Source organism: Erythrolamprus reginae, chromosome 2 (assembly GCF_031021105.1).
Source record: "Erythrolamprus reginae isolate rEryReg1 chromosome 2, rEryReg1.hap1, whole genome shotgun sequence".
NCBI classification, from domain to species: domain Eukaryota; kingdom Metazoa; phylum Chordata; class Lepidosauria; order Squamata; family Dipsadidae; genus Erythrolamprus; species Erythrolamprus reginae.
In genome coordinates, this window is record NC_091951.1 from 340515509 (window position 1) to 340537494 (window position 21986).

The 21986-nt window shown below is 40.6% G+C and overlaps 1 protein-coding gene across 1 annotated transcript in view; it reads right to left on the reverse strand.

Annotated features, from left to right (window-relative positions):
- The window catches only part of DCC (DCC netrin 1 receptor), a 927153-nt gene that overhangs the window by 366342 nt on the left and 538825 nt on the right, over positions 1-21986 (reverse strand). The window contains exon 12 of the mRNA XM_070736918.1: positions 7396-7445. Coding sequence (XP_070593019.1) covers positions 7396-7445 — 50 coding nt within the window. The remainder of the gene's footprint in view (positions 1-7395; positions 7446-21986) is intronic.

Genomic DNA, 21986 nt, shown 5'->3' on the forward strand with positions numbered 1-21986 from the left:
AATTTGCTCCTTACTAGCTTGGCTTACATTTATTCCTCACCTCCCTTTGGGCAGCAAAGTCTACCTGTCAGCACAGAATTAAATACTGGCTGCCTCTCTTGTTTATTTGTTTTCCTAAGAATACAGATAGGGCTTATATAGAATAGAGTAGAATTCTTTATTGGCCAAGTGTGATTGGACACACAAGGAATTTGTCTTGGTGCATATGCTCTCAGCGTGCATTTAAAAAAAAAAGATACGTTCGTCAAGAATCATGAGGTACAACACTTAATCATAGTCCGGATACAAATAAGCAATCAAATCATAATAGGAAACAATCACTATAGATCATAAGGAAACAAGCAACAAAGTTCCAGTCATGCAGTTATAAGTGGGAGGAGATGGGTGATGGGAACGATGGGAAGATTAATAGTAGTGCAGACTTTGTAAATAGTTTGACAATATCGCCAAAAAGGCTTCTAGAGTTGTTAACCTGATCCTACGTAGCTTCTGCTCCGGCAATCTCACACTACTCACAAGAGCCTACAAACTTTTGTCAGACTCATCCTTGAATACAGCTCATCTGCCTGGAACCCATACCACATCTCGGACATCAACACCCTTGAAAACGTCCAAAGATATTTCACCAGAAGAGCCCTTCACTCCTCCACTTGAAACAGAATGCCCTACGAAAATAGACTAACAATCCTGGGTCTACAAAGCTTAGAACTACGGTGCCTAAAACGTCCTACCAGTCAATCACTACTTCAGCTTCAACTGCAACAACACAAGAGCACACAACAGATTCAAACTTAATATTAACCGCTCCAAACTTGACTGTAAAAAATATGACTTTAACAATCGAGTTGTCGAAGCGTGGAACTCATTACCGGACTCAATAGTGTCAACCCCTAACCCCCAACATTTCTCCCTTAGACTATTCACGATTGACCTTTCCAGGTTCCTAAGAGGTCAGTAGGGGGTGTACATAAGTGCACTAGTGTGCCTTTCGTCCCCTGTCCAATTGTCTTTCCTTTATCTCATATATCATATATATTTTCTTCCTTTCATATATCTTCTCCTCTATTTTTACATATTATCTTTATATATATTACTTCATGTCTATTCTCTTCCATATGTATTGTGTATTGGACAAATGAATAAAAATAAATAAATAAATAAATATTTGTTTAGCAGAGCGATGGTGTTCGGTTTTCCTCAAACGCCATCACTCTGCTAAAGAAATAATCCCCTCATTTTGTGTCTAGTTGTTCTGATGTGCAGTGCTCTATAGCGTCATTCTGAGGGTAGGAGTTGAAACAGTTTGTGTCCAGGATGTGATGGGGTCTGTAAAAACTTTCACAGTCCTCTTTTTTGTGGTGGGGGGAACGTCAAGTTGGCCACCTTGAAGCTAAAGGGGTGTCCTTTAAGCTGCCCCAGTCACATGATCATCAAGCCACTCCCACCTGGTCACATGGCCAACAAGCCATACCCACAAAATAAGCCACGGCCACAATGTGGTAGCAATTCTTTTTGCAGCCCTCCACTGACCAACACTAACAAGGCAAACAAGTAATATAAATAATGAGAGCAAACACTACTCCCTTCTAGCATTGATGATGTTACCTAGTTGGGTAATGGAAGGCCTGCAAGAAAACAACTAAGCTCATACAACACCAAGGACCCCACAGTTTAACCCTGATGTACAGTACCTATTCCATTAACCATTTAAATGCAATGAGGACATATAATTTAAGAAGTTCTTTTTTCTTGGTAGACCACCCATGATGTCTCTAAGACACAGCATTTGCCACCTTTTGTAGATACCCCAAACCAGGGGTAGGCAAAGTTGGTTCTTCAATGACACGTGGACTTCAACTCCCAGAATTCCTGAGCTAGCCTGATTGGCTCAGGAATTCTGGGAGCTGAAGTCCACAAGTCATAGAAGAGCCAACTTTGCCTACCCCTGCCCCAAACCATCGGCCTAATGCAGAAATCTCACTGTTTGTAACTACAGGCAAGTTCTAAATGGGTTCATTGTCCACCCTGTCCCCCAGAGATTTGTTTGCTTCTGTGTTTTGAGATCAAGGGACAGTCCACCAACTGTAACATCTGAACTGTGAAATGAGGTCATCATTTGCTCTTTGATGGGTCTATTTTCAACCGTCCCAGATTGCAGAGGACCAATTCATCACTGTCAAGATTTGTTTAAAGGATAAGCATTTTCTTTCCCTCTTCTTTCAGTCTCTTGCCTCTTGATGACTCTGATCCTGGCATCCAGCACACAAATGAGCTGCTTTGTGGGGACAAGGAACTGTTAATATCTATGGCAGAAAGCTGGCACTGACTTACGGAATCCAGATTGCACCATCAAGTCTGCCACAAGAGCAATGCCTCATTAAAAGCATCCGAAGCAGCCGTCTTCTCTTCCTTAGAGTCAGCAAATACCTTGCGAAGTCTTGTTTACCCACAATTAATAACTAACCACATCTGCCCAAGTTCTAACGAAGCAGAGTAGTTTCCTTAATTAAGCACGGCTCTCCAATACCCAGGGCACCTTGACTTAGGCAATGCGAAAAAGTGGAAAATGGTCCCCCAGCCACCTTTCTTGCAGAAACTTTCTTTCTAGAGAATGGCGACATGTTGCCTGGCACAGCTAATGAGATAGGGGAGTGGATACTCAACAAAAAAGAATAGCAATGAACATTTAAGTACATTAAAAATGTATGTACAGCGATACCTCGTCTTACAAACCCCTCGTCATACAAACTTTTCAAGAGACAAACCCGGGGTTTAAGATTTTTTTGCCTCTTCTTCCAAACTATTTTCACCTTATAAACCCAAGCTGCCGCCATTGGGATGCCCCATCTCTGGACTTCTATTGCCAGTGAAGCGCCTGTTTTTGTGCTGCTGGGATTCTCCTGAGGCTCCGGACTTCCGTGTTTTTGCGATGCTGCAGGGAAATCCCAGCAGCACAAAAACGGGCGCTTCACTGGCAACGGAAGTCCGGAGGTGGGGTTTCCCGGTGAGGGGAGCGTCAGCAAAATCGCAGCATCACAAAAACACGGAAGTCCGGAGGTGGGGTTTCCCATGGAGGGGAGCCTCAGGGGAATCCCAGCAGCGCAAAAACGGGTGCTTCAGCTGGCAAAAGGGGTGAGTTTTGGGCTTGCACGCATTAATCACTTTTCCCTTGATTCCTATGGGAGACATTGTTTCATCTTACAAACTTTACACTTTACAAACCTTGTCCCGGAACCAATTAAGTTTGTAAGATGAGGCATCACAATATATAAAACACATGTACACAGATGCACAAAATGAGAACCTTTGATTTTAAGGATCCAATTTTATGGATCCAATAGGAACACAAACCAGGTTGCCAAGAGGGGGAGAAGGAATTTTTACTTCCCAACCACAACAACACACGAGCACACAACAGATACAAACTTAAAGTAAACCTCTTTAAACTCGACTGCAGGGAATATGACTTTAGTAATCCAGTAGTTGATGCATGGAACTGACTACCAGACTCTGTAGTATCATCACCTAACCCCAAAAACTTTACCCTTGGACTATCCACTGTTGACCTCTCCCGATTCCTAAGAGGTCAGTAAGGGGTGTGCATAAGTGCACCAGCGTGCCTTCCGTCCCGTCCTAATGTTCCTCTTTTACTAGTATCATGTATATGAATATTATTATATCTTTGTATACCACCAATACGTACTTGCGTTGAAGGTGGAGTAACACCCGGACACAGATGTTTGGGTATAATGGGGTCACTTTATTAATTTATTATTGATTAATTAATTAATCATCTAAATCACATGATCTGCAGGGGTGAATAAATAAAAATGAGGGCAGCGTCCACTGTCACCAAACCTTTTCTAAGCAATTCTCGGGTGAAAGCTCCTTGCCCGGGCATAGGGGAGTGGTATCCTTTCACCTGCCCCCTACCCCATGCCATGCCCCCCTAGCATGTGGGATGGCTCACCCCTGGTCTTTTGGAAGGAAGACAAAGAGGAGCAGCACCATGAGCAGGCTGCTTAAAAAGGCACCTCCCTGGCTGCTCCTCAGCCAAATTGGTGCCCCGCGCACTGTGATGATGACACTGCGGCCCATGGTGATGACGCGGGGCTGCAGGCTCCACCCCAAGATGGCGTCCTCCTTCCCCGCCCATGCCACAAACACCGCCGGCCTGGTAAGAGGCCAACAGCCCTTGTCAAAACAAACAAATAAAAATAAATAAATAAAATAAAATGTCAGGGTCTTTTTTTTCCGAACATGGCCATCTCAACATGTGTGAATTTCAACTCCCAAAATTCGCCAGCCAGCATGCAGTCTAGGGAATTTGGGGAATTAAAGTTCACACGTTTTAAAGTTGCCAAGTTTGGAAAACACTGTTCCAAGGTCAACCCTGAGCTACAAATATTCTCTTCTATTGGTACTATTCTAGATCAATTAGAAATGACAGGCTTCAGATAGGAAACTGAATTTCTATTTTTATTTTCCTCATACCTAGAAACTTCTGTTTAGAAATAAGAACTGGGTCTTTTCCAAAAGGAATTCCAGGCAGGGGTTATACTGTAAGCCTCACCCAATGAAAACATTAATTTATGGTTCCCTGAATTTTATCTCTTAGGTATAGCTAAACAGAAATATAAAAAAGATATTTTTAATCTGGTTGTACATATCTTAACAGCGGCCAGGATAGTTTATGCACAAAATTGGAAAGGGGAAGAAGTCCCCAAAAAAGAGGATGTAGTTAAAAAAAAATTGGATTGTGCAGAGATGGATACGATGACAAGACGGCTGAATGATCAAGAAGAATCTGACCTTTATATTATTTGGGATAAAGTTTATACATGGATAGATAAGAATAAAGTTGAAAATAAGGTTATGAAAACTGTATGAATATAATCAAATGTTATTGATATTTATTGTTGTTGGTTTTTCTTTTTTATCAATTTAACTCTATGTTTATTAGAATATGTAAACAAAATTCTTCTTTTCAATTAGAATATTAGTTTGACTTAAAGATTTTATCCTTTTTTCTGTATTGAAAATTGACTTCAAGAAAAGAGGGGTAATTGTAACCCCTACTATGTGTTTAAATGTTTGTAAGTTTGTATGTCTTTTTATTGAAAATTAATAAAGTTTTGGGGAAAAAAAGAAAACATTAATTTATGGAAAGGAAGTAGGAAATTCAATAATGAAAGTCATTTTTATCAGTCCCAGGGGAAAAAAAATAATTTTCTAGTGCACACTTTGGCTATTACAGCATAATCTGGATATTCTAAATGTAGCCATTTAAAGATATTCTGAATAGTAGGGAACCTAATTCTGTCAACCAAAAGGGTTATTTCTTTCCCTAACCTTTGCCTGCAATAGGAAGAAATGAAACTGCATCTAAATGAAACCACATCTACAAAAAGCTGAAATTTGATGGAGGTAGACTCTAATTTGTCTAGAGACTAACTTAGACTTTCAGGGCTCTCTCACCATTTGAAGTTTAGAATTCAGATAATTTATGTTACCACTGGGAATGTTCAAAGCTCATTATATGCACATTCCCCCAATGTCCTGCTTATGACAAACAAATAACAAAGGGAACATTTTGTACATCCATTTTTGAAAAGAAAAGAAACACACATTAGCACAGCTGTTTTAACCTAGAATGTTGGTAGCTGGTTAACCATAAATGCATAGGAAGCACAAAAGCAGCATACAGATAATGAGGTGGATATGTACACAGTTCCACATACCACAAAAAAGGTTAAATAGCAATAGTACTTAGACTTACTGTATACAGTGTTCCCTCGCTTTTCGCGGGGGATGCGTTCCGAGACCGCCCGCGAAAGTTGAATTTCCGCGAAGTAGAGATGCGGAAGTAAATACACTATTTTTGGCTATGAACAGTATCACAAGCCTTCCCTTAACACCTTAAACCCCTAAATTGCAATTTCCCATTCCCTTAGCAACCATTTAGATTATTACTCACCATGTTTATTTATTAAAGTTTATTTTAAAAAATATCTTAAAGGCAGATGAAAGTTTGGCGATGACATATGACGTCATCGGGTGGGAAAAACCGTGGTATAGGGAAAAAACCTGCAAAGTATTTTTTTAATTAATATTTTTGACAAACCGTGGTATAGACTTTCCGTGAAGTTCGAACCCGCGAAAATCGAGGTAACACTGTATATCGCTTCATAGAGCTTTAAAGCCCTCTCTAAGCTGTTTACAGAGTCAACATATTGTCCTCAAACATCTGGATCCTCATTTTACTGATCTTGGAAGGATAGAAGGCTGAGTCGATCTTGAGCCAGTCAGAATCGAACTCCTGGCAGTGGGCAGAGTTAGCCTGTAATACTAACAACTGAGCCACCATGCCTCTTATTAATCATTAGGCTGACTACAGGAAAGAATAGGAGTGAAGACGGACCAGAGCTATGTTTGAGAAGTAAAATTTATCTATTACTTATTTTAAATAATCTGCGGGATTCGATCGAGAGGGTCCACGCATGTTCCCTGGGGTCAATTGCTCACCCTTGGCATTGCTCCATGCCTCCCCAGGGATGCGCACCCCCACTATATGAGTTGGACTGATTTAGAGATAGACTCCACATCAGAGAAAACTATGCGAGAGTGACAATTCAGGACAATGACACATGGAGCCTGTTGTGGTTCAGCTTGAGGCAGATCAAAGGCCAGCTGCGTCTCTGCTGGCTCCATGCCCGGAGGAGGCTGACAGCGAAGAGGAGGGGGCTGAGCAGTCAGACGGGGGAGGGTCCAGTCAGGAATGTGACGAGGAAGAACAGCATGGGAGCCCCGGGGAGGGGCTCTCCCCTGCCAGTAGCTTGGAGTCATTAGGTGACGAGGCACAAGCTGTCATTGACATGCGACAGAGACGTTTAGATCAAAGGAAGGAGCAATTGAGGAAATATTATCAGCATTGAATAAGGAACACCAGGGCTTGGGTGTGGTCCTCATTAGCAGGGAAGGGTTTATAAGGCAGTCAAGCTATTGAAGCCATGTGGAGTGTTATCAGTTTGGAGTTCCTGTAACCTGCATTGTTTCTCGGCGTCTCTGTTCCTGGCTTGTGGCCCAGCAGTCTTGAAGAACCGTGGGAGGTGTATGTCTGGTATCTACAGCCTCGTCTTGGCAGCAAGAATCCTATATTGATGCATGGACAATCGCCTTCGTGTATATATTTTGAGTTCCAGTGTTTTCCTGCTTTGTAAGGACATTTTCTGTTAGCTTCGTTTTCCTTGAACATTATAAAACTGTATTTGAATTTTACCGGTGTGTCTGGCTTATCTTTTTGGGTGGGTTATAGCTTCCGGAGTGACCCAGACAGAACAGAGCCCATAAATGAACAGACACGATTTCAGGTAAGAAGAGAATGCGTTGGCTTACCTTGGAGTTCACCACTTCCAAAGAAATATTCTGAGGTGAAGCACTTGGCGCTGAAAGGCAAAGGGACAGGGAGAGAAAAATGGATGAAAGTGGAAAAGTTGTAATTAGAGTTACAAAAGATAATGATAATTCTTCCCTCCCTTCCCAAATTTCCATCTATATCGCATTTCCTCACTTTAATAATGAGAAAGCAACTGGGGGACCATTTCCAGCTGGCACTTCAAAAGTTCCCCGCTGAGGTGAAAACTAAACACATCTGCACAATTTCCTCCCGTTTCCAATAATCTTTAGCCACATTATTCAAAAATTAGCTTTCTGTAACTCAATTTTCTGAAAAGGCACAGATGTATAAGTTGGCCCAGCAATGTTAGTAGAACACTGTATTGTACTCCCCCCCTTTTTTTGGAGCAGTGGTTCTCAACCTTTCTAATACCGCAACAGTTCCTCATGTTGTGGTGCTCCCCAACCATAAAAACAATGTCGGCTGGTGGGACCCAGGGGAAGAGCCTTCTCTGTGGTGGCCCCAACCCTCTGGGACCAGCTCCCCCCACCCTCCTTGCCTTTCGTAAACTTCTTAAAACTCACCTCTGCCATCAGGCATGGTGGAACTGAGACGTCTCCCCTTGCCTAGGTAGTTTTATGTATGGAATGTTTGTGTGTATGTTTTTATATAAGGGTTTTTTGAGGTTTTTAATGTAAAATTTTTATTTTACACTTAATATTAGATTTGTCATTGTATACTGTTTTAGCACTGCTGTGAGCCGCCCCAAGTCTGCGGGGAGGGGCGGCATACAAATCTAATAAAATAAGTAAGTAAGTAAGTAAGTAAGTAAGTAAGTAAGTAAGTAAGTAAGTAAGTAAGTAAATAAATAAATAAGTCTAGTGACAATTCTTCCAACAGAACTTAAAGCTGATTGGAAGGTCAGAGGGACACTCCTCCCACTGTAAATGCCTGATTGGTCGGATTGTAAAAATATGTTCCAAGGTGCTAGAATGGAAGCTTTAGTTCCAAAATTTGTCTTTTCCCATGGTTTTAGGAGTTGTGATTAGCTCTGGCTCAGTTCCTGCCCCAAGGAATGTGGATGTGGATGTGGGGGAAACATCCACATGCCACAGGCCTGTTTTGCTTCCGACAGAGTCTGCCAGCAAAGTATCCTCTGCCGAAGGATGTGTCGGTGACATGGAAGAGGGGGGCTTGGCTAACAGCCCAGGAGGAGACCAATCTTCCTTATCTTCCTTATCTTCTTTGGATTCAGAGGAGGAATGTATGACTGACCCACGCATGCATAGAATTATGCATAGGAGAGAACAACTTAAGAAATATTACAGGAGATAAAAGAGGCCACCAGTGTTTGGGTGGGGCTCCAGTAATTAGAGCTGCTGATAAAAGAGCAATGTGCTAGTTTGGCCATTGTGGAGGATTATCTGATTGTAGTTTCGTCAAGACCGTGGATTGTTGTTTCCTGTTTGTTTTCAAGACTGTGTGTGGAATTCCTGGACTCTGAATTATACTTCATTGTGAGTGTTTATCACTGTTTGGAGAACATTAGTGGGTTAGAAACTGGTTTACATTTAAACTGTGCATTGTTTGTACAATAAATCCCTTTGAAGTTTAAAAGGGAGTTTTTTTATTTTCTTCTGTTGATAAAGAACTTTTCGTTTGCATTCAATCATGGGTGTGTGTCTGCTTGGACTAATTACCCTGTAATTACGGGTGGTTGGCACACGCCGGCAGAACATTAGGTGACCCCTTTCTTTCAAAACCCCCAAAGGGGTCCTGACCCCCAGGTTTAGAACTACTGTTCTATAGTTACTTGATAGTGAGATGGGTGGCATATACATTTAATAAAATAATAAATAAATAAAAGATTCTTTCTTTATTAAAGCTCTGAGGTTCATATGTCTATGAAGATTCTCACTCATCCAAGTCATGGTTGTCCCAAAGGTGTTTTTCAAAAACAAACAAACAAACGAACCTGGACTACCTTATTTTTTTTCTTGAAAACATTTTACTTCTCATGCAAGAAGCTTCTTCATTCTGATTTAATTCAGTCGTTCCCCACCATTCTGAACTGAAGAAGCTTCTTATATGTGAAGCAAAAGATTTTCAAGAAAATAGTCCACTTGTCTTTTGAGAGGCAGAAAAGCCTTTTGGGATGTCTGGGTCTCCTGCTAAAATGTACTTTTAGCTTTGAAAATTAGGTTGGAGACACACAGATTTAGTTAATGGAGATTAGTTCTTGCCTCTAGAATGGACAATGCTGGGCAATCATCAAGAGTCCCAGGTACCTAAAAAAAAAAAATCTGATCTCTACCCTTGAACATCTATCTAAGTCAACTATTGTGGGTCTTCCACAATGGCTCTGCAGCTCTGAGCTAGCAGTGTGCTCCAAAGTGATGTTGTGTTATGTTAAGATATTCATGAACTGGGAGAGTCAATGGTAACAAGGTTAGCCAATGAATACACACAGCAATTGAGTCAGCCATAGCAATTGAGTCAGCCAAAAGGAGCTAACCACTTCTGAGTCCGTGCAGAAAATCGAAACAGAATTCTAAAGCTTAAGCTGGGTGTGGCTGTACGTCCACACTCTGTATTCTTCCTCTCTGAACTCTGTTGAAATGAAACTAGTTGTTCTCTGCTGCCTGTAACTGATTGAATAATTCTACTTGTGGTATTATAAATATATATTTACACACACACACATATACAAACCAAGTGTCACCAGGAATCTCTGAAACTTACACGGGAAGAAACCTGAATATGCCAAGACCTTCATATCCATGAAAATCTACAAATACACACACACACACACACACACACACACACACATCCTCGGAGACGGGTGGGATACAAATCCAATAAAATAAATAATAAATGTATGTTGATAAAGAAGTTTATGAATCCAGCTGTTTGTTGCAAAGGTGGGTTTTAAACAGCCTACGAAAGACAAGGAGGGTGGGGGCAATTCTAATCACTGGGGGGAGTTGGTTCCAGAGGGTCGGGGCCGCCACAGAGACGGCTCTTCCCCTGGGTCCCGCCAAGTGACATTGTTTAGTTGACGGGACCTGGAGAAGACCACTCTGTGGGACCTAACCGGTCGCTGGGATTCGTGCGGCAGAAGGCGGTCCCTGAGGTAATCTGGTCTGGTGCCATGAAGGGCTTTATAGGTCATAACCAACACTTTGAATTGTGACCGGAAACTGATCGGCAACCAATGCAGACTGCGTAGTGTGGGTGTAACATGGGCATACCTTGGGAAGCCCATGATTGCTCTCGCAGCTGCATTCTGCATGACCTGAAGCTTCCGAACACTTTTCAAAGGCAGCCTCATGTAGAGAGCATTACAGTAGTCGAGCCTTGAGGTGATGAGGGCATGGGTGACTGTGAGTAGTAAGTCCCGGTCCAGATAAGGTCGTAACTGGTGCACCAGGCAAACCTGGGCAAACGCCCCCCTCGCCACAGTTGAAAGATGTTTCTCTAATGTGAGCTGTGGATTGAGGAGGACGCTCAAGTTGTGGACCCTCTCTGAGGGGGTCAATAACTCCCCCCCAGGGTGACGGACAGACAGATAGAATTGTCCTTGGGAGGCAAGACCCACAGCCACTCCGTCTTGTCTGTGTTGAGTTTGAGTTTGTTGTTGTTGTTGTACACTATAGCTATGTGTGTCTGTGGGGAAAAGGGGTGCATTACTGCCTTGATCGAATGGTCAACTCTTTATCAATGTTGGTAGTAATCTTCATTTGGTCCCACTGCTTATAGACTGCTTGTGGTCTGCCCAGCAGATGCCTACCATATTAGCCTGCCAGACCCAAACAATGTAATACACCAAACTTTTTAATTGATGTTTTAATGGTACTATTGTTGTTTATAGGAGATTATTATTTTTACCGCCTCTGACTGTTTCATGGTTTCTCTTTTGCTGATGCTTCCTGATTTCTTTGTTTCGATTATTCCGTTTGAAGTTTTGATTGCTGTTAATTAGTGTTTGGGAAATTTATAACCTGGCTGAAAATCAGATTAACAATCTGCATGGAGATTCTTCCAGGAAAGAGATGCCAAGCACCAGCTTTTACAAATCATCAGAGTATATAATTCCACTGAATAGCAGTTCGGGAGAGGATCTGGCACTTGGTCCATATCGGTCAGTTGCTGGAATTGAAGAGCCATTTTTGTCTTGCTCTAAGAAAAAAAAATTGGACAATTTCTGTGCACTTAAGGTTTAGAGGATCTTAAGGTCCACAGCGAGCAAGGTCATAGGTGGAATGTTTATTTTTGTATTCCTTGGTTTCAGAGAAGATTTTTAAGCTTTTCCTCTAAGCTCATTTCAGGACTTAAGTAATCTTTTTTTTTTCATATTTTCTGTGTCATCAACAGCAGAAAGCCTACACTATTACTGTGGCACTCAGAATTATGATCAAAGGATATAAGGGGAAGGGGGGTAGGAAATTGGAGCAAAAGGGGAGTGGTAAGAAGAGAAGGCCAGCGTTAAGGCAACATGAGAAAATATTATTTTACTGAAAGAGTAGTAGATCCTTGGAACAAACTTCCAGCAGACGTGGTTGGGAAATCCACAGTAACTGAATTTAAACATGCCTGGGATAAACATATATCCATCCTAAGATAAAATACAGGAAATAGTAAAAGGGCAGACTAGATGGACCAAGAGGTCTTTTTCTGCCGTCAGTTTTCTATGTTTCTATGTTTCTATGTTAAAGCTGGGTCTTTCATGATTTGCGGCCTGTGATTTGAGCCCATAGTTGGTGTAGATTTCCCTAAAGTTTTATCCATATGTTTTTGATGTAATTGTTAGTGCCAATACGTATCAGTGGTTTAAGGGTTTGTTTTCTTTGTAATTTTAAAGTTTGTGTCGATCGTTGTTTACAGTTTGTCGTTTCAATTTGATGTTATGATTTGTGATGTAGGTTGCTAGTTTTTCAAGTTGTTTTTGTTGGATATTTTTCTTGATGGATAATTTTTAAGTAATTCCTTTTTTTTAACCAGAGGTACCATTTGTCCCATGCTTTGTAGAAATCTGTCTCATCCTTGTTTTGCAGTTCCATTGTTAACTTGGACATTTCTGCACATTCCATTATTTTAATCAAAAGTGATAGAACGGTTGGGTTTTTTTCTTGTTTCCAGAATTGTGCACACAAACTCCTCCTAAAACTCAAATCCTATGGCATATCAGGTCTCCTCCACAACTGGATTACCGCATTCTTGTCAAACAGACAACAAGTTGTCAAAATCGGAAGCGCCATTTCCTCCCCTGTCCCTGTCAAAAGCGGCGTTCCCCAAGGCAGCGTACTAGGTCCTACTCTTTTCATCCTATACATCAATGACCTCTGCGATAATATCGTAAGCAACTGTGTGCTCTTTGCCGACGATGTGAAACTCTTCAACACCACCGACAACACACTCACTCTTCAAAAAGACCTTGACTTCATTTCAGATTGGTCCAACACCTGGCAACTTCAAATATCAACCAACAAATGCTCTACTCTCCACATCGGCAAAAAGAATCCAAACCACATATATGAACTGAATAAACAAATCCTCACTACCAACCAACTCTCAGTAAAAGACCTCGGAATACTCATTTCAAATGACCTAAGTGCTAAAGCCCACTGCAACAATATCGCCAAAAAAGCCTCCAGAGTTGTTAACCTGATCCTACGCAGCTTTTGCTCCGGCAATCTCACACTACTCACAAGAGCCTACAAAACCTATGCCAGACCCATTCTCGAATACAGCTCATCTGCCTGGAACCCACACCACATCTCAGACATCAACACTCTCGAAAACGTCCAAAGATACTTCACCAGAAGAGCCCTCCACTCCTCCACTCGAAACAGAATACCCTACGAAAATAGACTAACCATCCTGGACCTTGAAAGCCTAGAACTACGGCGTCTAAAACACGATCTAAGTATTGCCCACAAGATCATACGCTGCAACGTCCTTCCGGTCAACGACTACTTCAGCTTCAACAGCAACAACACAAGAGCACACAACAGATTCAAACTTAATATTAATCGCTCCAAACTTGACTGCAAAAAATACGACTTTAACAATCGAGTTGTCGAAGCGTGGAACTCATTACCGGACTCAATAGTGTCAACCCCCAATCCCCAACACTTCTCCATTAAACTCTCCACGATTGACCTCTCCCGATTCCTCAGAGGCCAGTAAGGGGCGTACATAAGTGCACTGATGTGCCTATCGTCCCCTGTCCAATTCTCTTTTCTTACCCCTTTTATCTTATATATTCTCTCCTCTATATATATTCTCTTCCTATCCACTTCCCTTCTTTTTACTTCCTATCTTTATATATATATATTCCTAATGTATATTCTCTCTCATATGTATTGTATATTGGACAAAGAATAAATAAAATAAAATAAATAAAATAAATAAAGATCCTTGCGGCTGTAATAATGTGAATTATAATATATCTGTTTTCTTTACTAAGGTTTTGTCTTATGATTCCTAATAAAAATAGTTCGGGTTTTGCATGTATGATCTGAGAAGTAATTTGTTCTAGCATAGTTTTGATTTTATACCAATATTTTTGGGTGGTTTCACATGTCCACCATATGTGGTAGTATGTACCTGGTTTTTCCCTGCACTTCCAACATAGTGGTGATAGGTTTGGATACATTTTTGCAAGTCTAGCAGGTGGCAAGTGCCATCTGTAGAACATTTTATAATGATTTTCCTTATATGAGGTTGCCATCGTTAGTTTATAGTTAACAGTCCAAATTTTTTCCCATTCGTTTAAATAAATTGTGTACCCAAAATTTTGTGACCACGCTATCATAGTTCCTTTAACTATTTCTTCTACAGTATCGTGTTGGAGGAGGATATTGTATATGTTTTTTTTGTGGACCAAAAATTATCTTATCAAGGAGATTGTTTTTTTGAAAGCCACTATTACTGTGGCACTCAGAATTATGATCAAAGGATGTTCTGGGAACTTAAAAAACCCGAGGGCTTCATCCAGTCCTAAAATGCCCCTGCTCTTGAGGAATCTCCACATGTCTCATAACCTAGTTTTGATAGACTTCATTTGATTCTTTGAGTAACCTATATATATTAAGAAGCAACAATGAGAACTGGACATGGAACCACTGATTGGTTCAAAGTTAGGAAAGGAGTTCACCAGAAGAGCCCTTCACTCCTCCACTCGAAATAGAACGCCCTGCAAGACTAGACTTTCAACCCTGGGCCTAGAAAGTTTAGAACTAAGACGGCTTAAACAAGATCTAAGTATTGCCCACAAGATCATATGCTGCAACATCCTGCCTGTCGGCGACTACTTCATCTTCAACCACAACAACACAAGAGCACACAACAGGTTTAAACTTAATATTAACCGCTCCAAACTTGACTGTAAAAAATATGACTTCAGTAACCGAGTTGTCGAAGTGTGGAACTCATTACCTGACTCCATAGTGTCATCCCCAAACCCCCAACACTTTACCTTTAGATTATCTACGGTTGACCTATCCAGATTCCTAAGAGGTTAGTAAGGGGCGAGTACAAGTGCACTAGAGTGCCTTCCATCCCCTGTCCTATTGCTCTCCTATATCTCCTATACCTTTCTTCTATTCCTATATCTCTTCTTCTATTCTTTCATTGATATGTTCTATTACTATACCTTGTTTTCTATTATTTCTTAGATATATTTTACTATGAGTATCTCCTCTATAACCTTGATATGTTCTATTACTATACCTTGTTTTCTATTATTTCTTAGATATATTTTACTATGAGTATCTCCTCTATAACCTTCATCATGTATTTTACTATGTGTATATAGATATATACCCACTAAAACCCTCATTGTGTATTGGACAAAATAAATAAATAAATAAAATAAATAAAATAGAGTTCGGCAAGGCTGTATACTGTCGCCCAGCCTATTTAACTTATATGCAGAGCACATCATTATTATTATTATTATTATTATTATTATTATTATTATTATTATTATAGTTGTTGTTGTTGTTATTATTATTATTATTATTATTATTATTATTATTTATTAGATTTGTATGCCACCCCTCTCCGTAGACATCATGAGAAAGGCGGGGCTAGATGAATCACAAATTGGAATTAAGATTGCCAAGAAAACAATCAACAACCTCAGCTCTGCAGATGATCCCACTCTAATGAAAGAAAGTGAAGAAGAATTAAAGAGACTTTTTATGCACATAAAGGAGGAGAGTACAAAGGCTGGCTGGAAACTCAACATTACGAAAACTAAGATCATGGCACCCAACTCTCTCAGTTCCATGGCAAATACATGGGGAAGAAATGAAGGTAGTGACAGATTTTACTTCCCTGGGCTCCACGTTCACTGAAGATAGGGAGTGCAGCAAATAAATTAAAAGTTGTTTAATCCAGGGGTGGAAAGCTATGGCAAATCTAGACATTTACTAAATCTACTAAAAAGCAGAGACATCACCTTGCCAATAAAAGTGCATATAATCAATTCTATGGTTTTCCCAGTTGTAATATATGGCTGTGAAAGATGGACCATAAGGAGGGCTGAGCACCAAAAAATTGAGGCCTTTGAACTATGGTGCTGTGGAAGACTCCTGCGAGACCTTTGGATTGCAATGTGGACAAACAAATGAATCCTTAGATTCAACCCTGACTGCTCTTTAGAAGGCCAGATCCTAAAGATGAAACTCAAATACTTTGGCCACCTAAAGATTTAAGGCAAAAGAAGAAGAAGGGGACGACAGAGAATGACATGGTTGGATTGAGTCACGGAAATAGTCAGTGTGAGCTTCAATGGATTCTGGTAGAGGACAGAAAAGCTTGGGGTAATATTGTTCATGGGGTCACGAAGGGTCGGACATGACTTTGCAACTAACAACAATAAGCTTTGATTGGAAAATCATGTGGATGAAAGCAAGAACTCTGATTATTCCTCCTCCCAGCATGTTATCACTAAGTGAGCTAATAGCCTGCTTTGAAGAAAAGATACCATCCCATGTTCTCACAATCTTGCTATCCTCTTGATTCATCACTGGCTCTTATCATGATTCATTATGCATGGAACCTCCAAACGGAATGAGAAAGATGTCAAAGCCACTGAATGACAGTAGTAGGGGGAAGTATTTTTATTCCATGGATTTCTTAGAGCATATATAATTCTTTCAATTTTCTGAAGCAAATCACCTGCTCTATTCTTCAGTAATATTGTTCAAGTATAAACTGAGAAGGGCTTTATTGCAAAACCTTTACCTAAGATTTATATCAAAATTGATTGTTTCCTGATTGCTTATTTGAACCTTATGACAATCATTAAGTGTTGTACCTCATGATTATTGACAAGTGTATCTTTTTCTTTTATGTACACTGAGAGCATATACACCAAAGACAAATTCCTTGTTTGTCCAATCACACTTTTCCAATAAAGAATTCTATTCTATTCCATTCCATTCCATTCCATTCCATTCCATTCCATTATTCTCTTCTCTTCTCTTCCATTATTCTCTTCTCTTCTCTTATTCTATTCTATTCTATTCTATCTGAAACAGTATAGGGCAGTGATGGCAAAGCTTTTTTGGTTTGCATGCCAAAAGGGGTGTGGGTATGCTAGCATGCATGCATGTACCCACACCCCTTCCCTCCATCCACATATGCGCACCTCCATGCTGAATCCTGGTAGGTGGGAATAGAATAGAATAGAATAGAATAGGGGAGGGGAGGGGCGGGTAGGAGAGGAGAGGAGAGGAGAAGAGAAGAGAAGAGAAGAGAAGAGAAGAGAAGAGAAGAGAAGAGAAGAGAATTTTATTGGCCAAGTGTGTTCGGACACACAAGGAATTTGTCTTGGTGCATATGCTCTCAGCGTACATAAAAGAAAAAAAGATACATTTGTCAAGAATCATGTGGTACAACACTTAATGATTGTCATAGGGGTCAAAAAAGCAATGAAGAAACAATCCATATTAATAAAAATCTTAGGATACAAGCACCAAGTTACAGTCATACAGTCCTAAGTGGGAGGAAAAGGATGATAGGAATGATAAGAAAAACTAGTAGAAATAGAAGTGCAGATTTAGTACAAAGCCTGACAATGTTGAGGGAAATTATTTGTGCATTCGTCGGGATAACTGGCTGTACAGTTTTTTCTTTAAAAAATTCCAGTGATGAATCATCTACAACTTCTGAAGGCAAGCTGTTGCCCTCACTGTTAGGATGTTTCCCCTTAATAGCAGGTTGTTTCTCTCCTTGATCACTTTCCATCCATTGTTTCTTGTCGTGCTCTCTGGTGCCTTGGAAAATAAGCTGACCCCCTCCTCTTTGTGGCAGCCCCTCAAATACTGAAATACTGCTATCATATCACATATAGTCCAATAGCATGTAAGTCCAATAAATAAATAAATAGTCCTTCTTTTCTCTAGATTAGCTATTCCCAATTCCTGCAACGGTTCTTCATATTCTTTTTTCTTCAGGCCCTGAATCATCCTAATTGCATTTTTTTTGCACTTTTTTTCCTGCCAGTTTGGTGTCATTCTGCAAATTTGATGAGCTCCCCTTCTAGTCCCTCATCTAAATCATAAATATTGTTCTTGGTTCCCAACATCTGACACAGTTTGACTCAAAGTAAAGAAGATTGGAAAATGAAAACTTGATCATTTCAGTAGATGTTTTAAACTAGTTTATTTCTCCCTTTCATTATTTTTATTTTATATTATTTATACATATCAGTGCATGAATAGTGTGATACCTGGGTATCATACATTTTAATACAAATAGATGTGATATTATTACTCATAGTTATTGCATTTCATTTTCATTGTTTCATATTATTATACACTAATTTATAAACATACACTAGTTTATTTCTTTTGCTTTCTGGGACAATGGTCCTGCTTCCGTTCTATTACTTTTAGTGATTGTTTTACTGTAGGAGATCCTTTTAATTCAGTATGAAAACAGGCCCATTCATTTGTATTTGACATACTGTATATCAATTATCAGATTGTGCAGAATGCAGCTGCGAGAGCAATCATGGGCTTCCCTAAATATGCCCATGTCACACCAACACTCCGCAATCTGCATTGGTTGCCGATCAGTTTCCGGTCACAATTCAAAGTGTTGGGTATGACCTATAAAGCCCTTCATGGCACCTGGCCAGAATATCTCAGTGACCGCCTTCTGCCACACGAATCCCACCGACCAATTAGGTCCCACAGAGTTGGCCTTCTCCAGGTCCCGTCAACTAAACAATGTCGTTTGGTGGGACCCAGGGGAAGAGCCTTCTCTGTGGTGGCCCCGGCCCTCTGGAACCAACTCCCCCCAGAGATTAGAATAGCCTCCACCCTTCTTGCCTTTCGCAAGCTTCTTAAAACCCACCTCTGTCGTCAGGCATGGGGGAATTAAGATATTCTTTCCCCCTAGGCTTCCACAATTTATGTATGGTACGTTTGTATGTATGATTGGTTTTAAAATAAGGGTTTTTAGCTTCTTTATTATTGGATTGTCGCATGTTGTTTTTACCACTGTTGTTAGCCGCCCCGAGTCTACGGAGAGGGGTGGCATACAAATCCAATAAAATGAAATGAAATGAAATGATTGTATTCAAGCAGCTGTCAAAGTGTCCTAGAGAAAGATACTGCTTAAGTGATACATAACATGTTTAAGTAATTAAAATGGGAAGACAATTTTTCATAATTTATCCAGAGAGAAAAGGTATTTACTTGGGCTAATTAGCTCTTCAGAATTTCACGGAAACCTTGGAAAACAAGTGAAGTGAGGCCACCTGTGGTTGGGTGGGGCTGCTGTAATTAGCGCTACAGGTAAAAAGAGCAGTGTGCTGGTTTAGCCTCGTGGAAGTTTATCTGATTCATAGTTTTGTCAAGATCGTGGTTTTGCTGTTTCCCTGTTCAAGACTGTGTATGGACTTTCTGGCCTTTAGAATTGGACTCAATTTCCCAGTTAATGGGTGAAAAATTGGATTGCATTTAACCTGTGCCTTGTGTGTACCAGAAAATCCCTTAACCACACTGAGCCACAGCTATGCTTGACTGGGTACGCTATCTATATAACATTTAAAAAGGGAGTTTTTTTCTGCTTTTATGCTGATAAAGACTTTTGGTTTTCCTTCTATCGTGTGGTGTGTGTCTTTTTGGACTAATTACCCTGTAATTACGGGCGGTTGGGACATGCCAGCAGAACAGAGACCAATCAGGCACCGCCAACAGGAGGAGGCAAAAAGTCCTAGACCTGGGAAAGGCAGTCCAAACCGATGAATAATTACATTGAATAATTATTACCGAGCAAGTGAGGGTTTCTTGGGGAACCCAGAAGTACATCCAGAGGGTTATCTCTCCCAAATCATAACATTTCATTCTCTGCAGCAGATTAACTGTGGCTGAAGATCTTGTAAGTTAAACCGATTTAAATTAGTTACTTCAACTAATTTGCTTGCAGATAAGGCTACGACCTTGATCTAAGACCTATAAGATACTAAGCACTTGGCATCAACAGACATCCATTGATTAGAAAGTAAAATCCAGGGGATAATGGAACAGCCTCCAAGTTACAAGTAATGAATTGTATCTGGTTAGGCTCATAAGATAGTCAGGGAGGTCCATGTAGTATTGCTGAATGTTAAAAAGGGAGAAGCTTTACAAGGTTTTAGCAAGTTTGCTTTCATTCCCAGTAATTAAACATTCCATTTACAAACCAAGACCTTTATCACTAAGCTAGAGCACCATGAAATAAGGAGATTTTTTGTGTTAAGGAAAAGTACTGATGACATGGAGACAGAACAAGTAAACCATAAAGCTTGAATGCCCTTTAAGGGGCTCTGACATAACAATTGCATCCGGGATTCTTGGTTTATAAATTTGGGCTTGTTACCTTTTTTTCAACACCTGGTTTACATTATCCTACACCCATAATGATGGATTTATGGTGGGCACTTGAGCCACCAGCTCCATCCTGCATGTGTGCACGCATCTTGCAGGCCAACTGAATTTTGGTGGGCATGGGGGACGGGCCACATGCAGGAGATGGACAGTGGTTATTGAAACAGATATCCAAGTGCCACCTCTGTGTTGGTTGAAGCAGGCAGGATTCCCTTGAATACCATTTGTTGGGGGTCAAGGGAAAGGGAGGGTTTTGCCTCCTCTTTCTGCTCAAGATCCCCATGTACAATTGTTAGGCCACTGTGTGACACAGAATGCTGGACTCGATGGGCTTTGGCCTGATTCAGCATGGCTCTTCTTATGTTCTTATGGTCTTATGATTGCACTAGATCAGGGGCAGGCAAAGTTGGCTCTTCTATGACATGTGGACTTCAACTCCCAGAATTCCTGAACTAATGTGACTGGCTCAGGAATTCTGGGAGTTGAAGTCCACAAGTCATAGAAGAGCCAATTTTGCCAACCCCCTGCACTAGATGAATTCCATGATCTCTTTCAACCCTTACAAGTTATGTCTTTGTGAAACTTGTAGATGGAATTTTTTGCTGAAATACTTGGCCAGTCTCAACATAGAGAAAGCATTCGCTTTCATGCATGCATGGGAATCATGGGTGTATGCAAGATATGTATTTTTGGTCCCAGGAGGCTGCAGGGAGGTCAAACAGGGGGTGGAGGGTTATGCACAGTGAAGGGCTACCAAGGACTGTGGGCGTGGCTTATGCAGGATGCCCTGTATTTTATTTCAACATCTTTCAGTGCAAATTGGGTGCTCTGGGGTGGAGCTCCATTTTCGCTACCCCACTGCATCCCCCCCATCCGGGAAGCAGCCCACCCCTGGTTATGCACATATGTGCAGATGGCAGAGGGAGTGTGAGGATTGCATGCACACACATAATAATAATAATAATAATAATAATAATAATAATAATAATAATAATGGTGGTGGTGGTGGTGGTGGTGGTGGTGGTGGTGGTGCTGCTGCTGCTGCTGATCATCATCATCATCATCATCATCATCATCATCATCATCAATATTATTATTATTTATTAGACTTGCATGCCACCCCTCTCCGAAGGGCGGGTGGGGACAGCAGGGCAGGGAATTTTGTGTTGTGCGTGCATTCACAGGTGGCATATTACATTATGGGTGCTGGCACACATGTGTACTATTGCATGCATGTGCACACACTTTCAGCACACAGTGATAAAAATAATAGCCATCACTGCCCTACCCAATGGCATGACTACCGAAAGTGAGAGGAAAGCTCACACTGGTTCTTTGTGGAAAACTGTTAACATTTTCTTTCTCCCTATGCTAGATTTATTTATTTATTTTATTTATTTATTGGATTTGTATGCCACCCCTCTCCGTAGACTTGGGGCAGCTAACAACAATGATAAAAACAGCATGTAACAATCAAATCCAATACTAAAATAACTAAAAAAAACCTTATTATAAAAACCAAACATACATACAGACATACCATGCGTAAATTGTAAAGGCCTAGGGGGAAAGAATATCTCAGTTCCCCCATGCCTGATGGCAGAGGTGGGTTTAGATCTTCTAATATCTCACATAAAATTGTCAACATTTCATGAAGTTTCTGCATTCTAAAAATATTTCCATGAGACTGGCTGTTTAAG